This window comes from Adiantum capillus-veneris, chromosome 27 (genome assembly GCF_014529385.1).
Source record: "Adiantum capillus-veneris isolate H3 chromosome 27, ASM1452938v2, whole genome shotgun sequence".
NCBI lineage: Eukaryota > Viridiplantae > Streptophyta > Polypodiopsida > Polypodiales > Pteridaceae > Adiantum > Adiantum capillus-veneris.
In genome coordinates, this window is record NC_140957.1 from 95,979,456 (window position 1) to 95,986,518 (window position 7,063).

Sequence of the window (7,063 nt, forward strand, 5' to 3'; positions counted from 1 at the left end):
CCCTCTTATACACTCACGTGGTACCATACGAAAAGGCACAACGAATCCCCCAAGATTCGGGCCCCTTGTCTCCTAACATTGCATTTCACAACCTTGCACGAACAAATTTGTTGATTTGAATGTCCCAAAATCATGAGGACCGATGCTTAACAAAGTATAACACTCCTAGAAGTGAATCTCTGGAAAAGTTAAACTACCAAGTGTGGCACCTTTTAGTTCTCCGATCTTTAGGGTAGTGCGAGGCAATGACTAAGTGAGGCACCCTTTAAATAGAAGGCACTTTGAGATACGGGTTTAGATTCAAAGGTTATTGTTGCTTCTTAATTAATTAAATTATGAAGATCTGGTTTCCTCGCGTAATATATTTGTATATGCTGTCTTAAAAATGAAGAGTGAAAATGCATGTAAATGTCAAAAGCAGATATTCTTGTGCAATGAGTAGCCAAATATAATGTTAATTAGTTGAAGTTAGTACTTTATAGGTCCAACTAAAAGATTACTTTGATGCATAAGGTGTCTAGATAGATCATTGTCGAAGTTTGTGGGCTCCACTGCAACATCATTTTGATTCCTCGAATATAGCTCACTGGGTTTCAAGTAGAGTAGGCTCATTTCGACCACATTTTTTTTGCGATGAGTTTGATTTAGTATCGAATGGTCTAGACCAAAAGTGTCGCTACGGGTTTGCGAAAGATTAGTCCTTTTTGACTCATTTCGACCACATTTCTTGGGACTTGGAAAGATTTTGATTTAAGGAGGTTTTGAAATGGCAATTACAAAATCATAAAATCATTAAGTTTTCAGAGAGTTCATGATCAAAAGGTAGGTTTCATACTCAGATTTTCAACATGCCAAGGTCAGAGCATGAGGATAAAGACATGAAGAATCCCCAAGAGAAGTGTGTGAGAAGCACCTTAAGTGCTCTATTTGCGATGCTGATTCCACAATCCTTGAACATCTAAAGTCACTTATTATAAGCTCCACATCCCACATTGGTTTTTTGGTCTCATATATATAGGTCATATTTGACCTTTGAGGACAATAATGCCCTGCTCTGTCCCCCCCCCCCCCCCCCCCCCCCCCCCCCCCCCAAAAAAAAAAAAAGAAACAAACAAAAAGAAAAAAAAAATCCACCCAAAAACAAGAGGTAGTGAGGTTGAATTCCAAAGTTGTCAAATAGATTTTTGAGATCTCTTTTGGAGAGCCACCTGTCTAAGTTGCATGATGCCCTAACCACACGCACCCATGCATTTGGTTGTCCAAGTGGAAAAAACAAAAACATACAAGGCAAGCAAAAATGTTGAAAAGTAAACTAGGGACCTAAAAAGTAAACTCGGGACACATTGAACAACTGAGCGCCTTTTTAACTTTTGTGTCACTTCTAGCGCGTCGAGCCCACCACTCCCACATCCTTCAATGCCCCGTGTTACTTAGTCGTGAAGATCAGTTCCTACGAAGTTCAAAAGTCCCTGCCTCCCTCTCTCCCCTCCCCTCACAATTCCCATCTTAGATAGTTTACGATAGAAAAGAAAATGGTTAGTCAAGGCTTAGTACTTTCTTCCAAGGCCTGTTTCTGACACAACCAGAATGCCAAAACAAACCAAAGGAGAGAGTTATTCATGAGTACTACTTGTACAAGAGCATCTTGATGCTTAATGTCCACACTGGTTTACTACTACACTCTAAAACACCAGCTGTATGGAGGTTGCAAGCAGCAGTTAGGGCTGTTAAAAAACCCGTAGGCCCGGCGTCAGCACTTGATTGGGCAGCTGCACAAACAAAAGACAGCAACCAGATCAGTTTTTGCTAACTGTGCATGGTCAAAACGCCGATGTGGATGCAGGTGCAAAGAGAAAACAAGCTGCCATAACTAATTACTTTGCTTCCATCATTGGATCCGCACCGCAATCAATGGTAATGACGGTCACCCAATCGATGATGATCAATGGCAATGCCAGATCGGCTAGAGAATGACACTACAATATCCCAGCCATGTGTGTGTGTGTGTGTGTGTATGTGTGAGAGAGAGAGAGAGGGCTTACAGTAGTAGCCATCTCCAGCTTTTTCTCCAGTTGCTCTGCTAAAATGTCCTCAGACAGAGGAGTGTGCTGGTTATTTGATCTTATAGTACTCTCCTCCGTCCTGTCTTCCGGTATGCCATTTGCGATGGCTGGTGCAACGTATACATGCAAAGGTAGTGGCTGTATTTGTGTGGGATAAAGCTCACCAAGCAGCTTTGGGTCAGGATTGAGTGCCCTAAATAGCTTCATGCCAAAGTTGCCCTGCATGAAATGCCAGTCCAAGCACTCCATTAATTTTAATTATTGTCTTTGGCAACAAGAAAGAGAGAACAAAAAAAATAAAATAGGCTCCTGCCTATTTCTCTCTCAAGCAAGAGGTCTTGAGTTCAAGTCCTACATTTGGATCTGTTTTATTCTCTTGCTAGTTAGTCCATTTCTCTTTCAAGCAAGAGGTCCTCAGTTCAAGTCCTATCGTTAAATCAATAATCTAGCCCCCTTGGTGGGTGTTCCTACACTGCTAACCGTGTTTTTCTCACTATTCCCACTCTCACTATCTCATCAAGCAATTGAACATGGAGAGTAAAGCTTTCTTTACCTTTGGAGTTATCAGCTTGCATGCTAATCCATCGATGGCAAGTATCGCCAGCACCGTCTGCAACAAAGACAAACCTTTTGGTTGGTTGGACACAAATCCAAAGCACAACGAAATCACCTGCCGGTGATGCAAATCCAAGCGTCCTGCAACTGTCTAACATGCAATCTGTGGGCCAAGAATACAAATAGTAATAACTTGGTGGGATGTCTCTTTTGTACTAATAATGTCATGTTGGAACGATATAATAAAGCAATATTAAGATATCAGCTTTGACCTGCATGTATGCCTCAATAAGATCATCCACGCCGACCCCTATTCGATTGAAATCTCGGCTGTCCATCAAAAGCAGTCGTTCTGTCTCTGTCCCCCAAGAACCATCCGCATTCTTGTATATGCAATGGGTAAATTTCGATACATTGGTTCTACTAGCAAACTGACCAGAATTATGATCAACGATCTCACCTTGACACTGAGGTTGGTCCCTAGCATATCCCATGATTGGGCTCCATCATGTAGCGACTCCACCAACGGCACCCGGGCTCGGCGGGCATAGATGGCAACGGGGAAGAAGCCATGGTCCGGCGAGGAGCCGACCATTAACCTGAGGTCTGCTGCATAGATGTTACCTTTTATGTTGGGGATGGTGCCCACGTGGTACAAACACCCATATCTGCTTAGGGAGCTCCATCCATTGTTGCCAATAAGGGCCTGTGACATCATTACCTTCTTATACATACATATAATATACATGCCATACGTCACAAGAAGTTTTGGATGAATTCTCACAACAGTTCCCGAATTGTGAGTTACCTCAACATCATGAGCTCCTGTGAGGAGGCATCACATACCTAGCTAGGTACGGTTGAGGGCTGGGGACCGCGGGCCCGGTGGGAGGGGGGGGGGGGGGGGGGGGTCCCTTGCCCCCAAATATACCTAGCTAGGTATGCGGTGCCTCTCGAGCCGAAGCTCATGATGTTATGCACTATATGAAAAACACTGAAAAAAACTTTGTTTTCTTACATGAAAAGATTTCTAAATCTTCTTGTGTATACATGCATACATACATATATGTATATACATACATACATACATAAAAAACATACATAAATTTTGTGTGCAGGTATGTGCCACCAGAGGCTTGCTTAGAGGCTAGAGCTAGACAGGATATACACATACTTTCTGCTTCATCCACCCTTGCTGTGAGTGCAGGTGCAAAATGCACAGATCTAAAAGCTAGCATATACATATCAAAAAAAGTACCTGTACAATGAAGCGATCGTATCGGTGCTCGATGTCCATAAACTCTTGAAGCTCCCCTGAGTGGGTTATAGTCCACACCCCTTGTCCAGCATTCGCGTATGGCACCTTCACCACCGCTAGACCTCCCATTCTGCGAACCCACAATGGCACCTCCGGCTTTGTCACATCCCAAATAGTCTCAGGCGTGTTTATACGAAGCCCTGTGACAGAAATCTCCGCATTGAAAATGTCATAGGCCTTTGCAGCAAGCATTTTGTTGCGCCCTCCAGCAAGGCATGCCAAGACTGGGTTATAGATGAGGGTGCGGGAAAGGGGGGGCATTCGACACCAGGGACGCTGCGTGACGTAGCGTAATGCCGCACGTATTGGCTCCCATCTTGCCATACCTAGGCGCACCTCTAAAATGCCATCGTCAGTGAAGCGTATTTTTGGGTTGAAGTCATCTGCGTAACATGGGACCAGAAGGACGCTTTCCGAAGAAAGGTCTGCAAGTGTGGCTGCATAACCCCAAGCTTCCATGTGGTTTTTGTCGTATAGAACAGCCAGCCGACCATGAGGGAGGGATGCAGAGTGTGCGCGCAAAGAAGGCATAAAGGATTTCTCGAGCAACGTCCGGTAACCAGCATGCTCTACATCTTCATTCGCCAGAGGCATGGATTTCTGTCCAGAAGGACAAGAGTTTGTCTCAACTACAACGAGCTTCTTCTGGCCCATGTCGCTGGTGGTGATGAACAAGTCAGAACCACCCCATTGGAAGAATCTGTATACATACAAATCTCAGAATAGAGCGAGTACGGCACAATCTGAGAGAAAATTTCGGAAATTCAAAGGAATAAGGAGAGACCATATACCGTGTCGATTGATGCAGAACATGAGCAACGGCTGTGCTTTTGGCCTCAGGGTGAAGGTGACAATAGCGTTTTGCGATGCGGTCGTTGCCAAGGCTTAAGAAGGATCGAACGAGGGGATGTATCTGCGCATTCAGCACACGTGGGTAGAAGTGGTTGATAGGATCAAAGCTGCCAGGCTCTATGATCTCCACATTGCGCTCCTTGCAGGAGCCCCCGGGCGAGGGCAGTGGTGCCTCGTCGGGCAACTGCATTATGTCAGCAGAGGCCATGATTATGTTGGCCGAGGAGGACAGCACAATTAGAACCTGCACATACAAAGGGAAATACAGAGGGCTAGAATATTTTCTGTGGAGATAAACTAAATGCTTTGAAATTCAGCATGGCGGCAAGGGGGAGGGCGAGAGATCAGAGCGAGAGCATAAATATAAGCTTCCATGGCTGTGAGAAGGGCAGCTGTCTCCAGAAGCTTCGCGCAGAGAAATGAGGTGGACGTGCATAAGTAGCAAGGTGTGGGTGGCGCAGCCAGGACTTTCCAAATCCTGCACAAACTAATATTACATTGACATTAACTTCTCTAATTGACATTGCCTCTCTCTAATTATCTCTTTTCTACAGCCGGAAACGCCTGTGAGCCGCCGTCTAAACTCATCGGCCGCCACTTGCCCTGGCTTCCTCTTCCTCTCGGTCACCCACTCGTGTGGCAGCGAAGACGCTTGTCGGTCCGCGGCGTCCGCCCACAGTGTTACGTGGCTCCCTTGTCCGACACAGTCATGACGCACTGAACGTACCCGCATTCTCTTAAACTAAGCAACCGACCGACGATGGAATCAGACGGATCACAATCGATCGTCAAAAGCCCCGGACTGTTAGTTGTCAGTCTTTTCAGGTCATGTCCGAAGCCATGTGCATTGTGCAAGGAACAGCTTGAAAATTCGGTCACGCGAGCGATCACACAACTGCCACCCAGCCCCTGTAAGGAATGTCTTGTATGGGACTAGAGCATATGTCACCCAGCGCTTGTAACTTGCAAGTTGTAATGTAGTTCTTATCATTTTGGCTTTCTAAAAGAAGCCTTAGACTTAGACTTGTTCACGAAAATTCATTTTTCCAACCATACAAAATTCCTTTCCTTGAATTTGCCAACAGGAAATTTTATAAAATTACGTTATTTTTTTGGATTTTCACACTATTTTTCTCTTTATTGGAGCAAAATATCTCCTTTTCCGCTCGTCTTCAATCGGCATTTTCGAAATTGAAAACGGCACGATATTAAGCTGAGATAGATTTTTCCAGAACACTGCTTGGGCTAGGCATAGTTTCAATGTTTTGATCATTGATGAAAGGGATGATTGATACTTACCTAAAATGTTATTTTGGTTTTAAAGTATTGGATATTTATGGACCACATAAATAATCTTTAGTAAAAGGTGGATTTTATTTTAAATTATGTTTTTAAAACACTTGTAAGAAGGTGTCGACATTTGTATGCCTCTTTTTAAAGAGGAACATTGAGAATTGTGTCAAACATTATTTTCTATGCTTTTATATAATATTATAAACTAAATAATTGATTGTTTTCACACTTTTTTCAATGGTAGTCTTTTATTGTGACACCACATGTTTTTCAAGTACAAGTGTCACTTTCTATTCTTTCCTCTCACAAAGAAACCTATATTATGAAACTCACCTTAATAGCCCTACTTAGGCCATAGTGTGGTTTTATTTCACCTTTCATTTCACTTCCTCACATGGCTTCACTTCTTTTGCATTCTATTCTTTTAAAATGTTAAAGTGAAGCTTCACCATGTATAATTCTAGTATGTTCTATATATATATATACAAACATATATTTATATACACACATACACATATGTATATACACACACAATATAAATAAGTAAATATATAATATATATTAATAAGTTTTTTTATTATATATATATATTTATTTATTTATTTATTTATCTAAATATACACACACACATCTATATATATATATATATATATTAATGAGTAAACCATGGTAAAGAGAAGAAAAACCGGTGCAATGATGTCAAAACTTAACTCAAAAAATCCTACAAATTTCAAAAATTTGATAGTATTTTTGGTTTGCTTCTTTGGTAGAGGACACTTGATAGCTTAATAAAAGAGAGATTTCCAAACATTGCTTCACCTTATATAATTCTAGTTAAACTCACCCTATTGTTTTATTACTTTCCTATTGTTTTAGAAAGACATCACTTTGGTTAAAAAATGGTGATCACGCTTGTCCTACTGAGCCAACTCAGCTCTATTGAGCATAGACTTTTGTAACTATGCCAAAAGCGACATAGTTG

The 7,063-nt window shown here is 42.3% G+C and overlaps 1 protein-coding gene across 2 annotated transcripts; it reads right to left on the reverse strand.

Moving 5' to 3' along the window:
- Window positions 1-1,521: 1,521 nt before the first annotated feature.
- Window positions 1,522-5,547, reverse strand: LOC147422426 (uncharacterized). Of its 2 annotated transcripts, XM_086503381.1 has the most exons (8): window positions 5,351-5,547; window positions 4,728-5,032; window positions 3,877-4,636; window positions 3,079-3,324; window positions 2,891-3,001; window positions 2,617-2,673; window positions 2,043-2,282; window positions 1,522-1,769 (listed from the first exon to the last, which is right to left on the reverse strand). In XM_086503381.1, the coding sequence occupies exons 1-8, from the start codon at window positions 5,519-5,521 to the stop codon at window positions 1,728-1,730; spliced, it is 1,932 nt and encodes a 643-aa protein (XP_086359507.1). In that variant the 5' UTR covers window positions 5,522-5,547; the 3' UTR covers window positions 1,522-1,727. The 2 variants fall into 2 exon arrangements, with proteins under 2 accessions (XP_086359507.1, XP_086359506.1); XM_086503380.1 differs by lacking the exon at window positions 5,351-5,547 and having other exon boundaries at window positions 2,617-2,769; window positions 4,728-5,254.
- Window positions 5,548-7,063: the final 1,516 nt, after the last annotated feature.

Coding starts and splice junctions, on each gene's coding strand:
- LOC147422426 (XM_086503381.1), bottom strand. CDS start 5,521: ATGCGGGTACGTTCAGTGCGTCATGACTGTGTCGGACAAGGGAGCCAC. Junction 3,325..3,876: donor ACGATCGCTTCATTGTACAG/GTACTTTTTTTG, acceptor ATGATGTCACAG/GCCCTTATTGGCAACAATGG. Junction 1,770..2,042: donor AGCTGGAGATGGCTACTACT/GTAAGCCCTCTC, acceptor TTGTTTGTGCAG/CTGCCCAATCAAGTGCTGAC.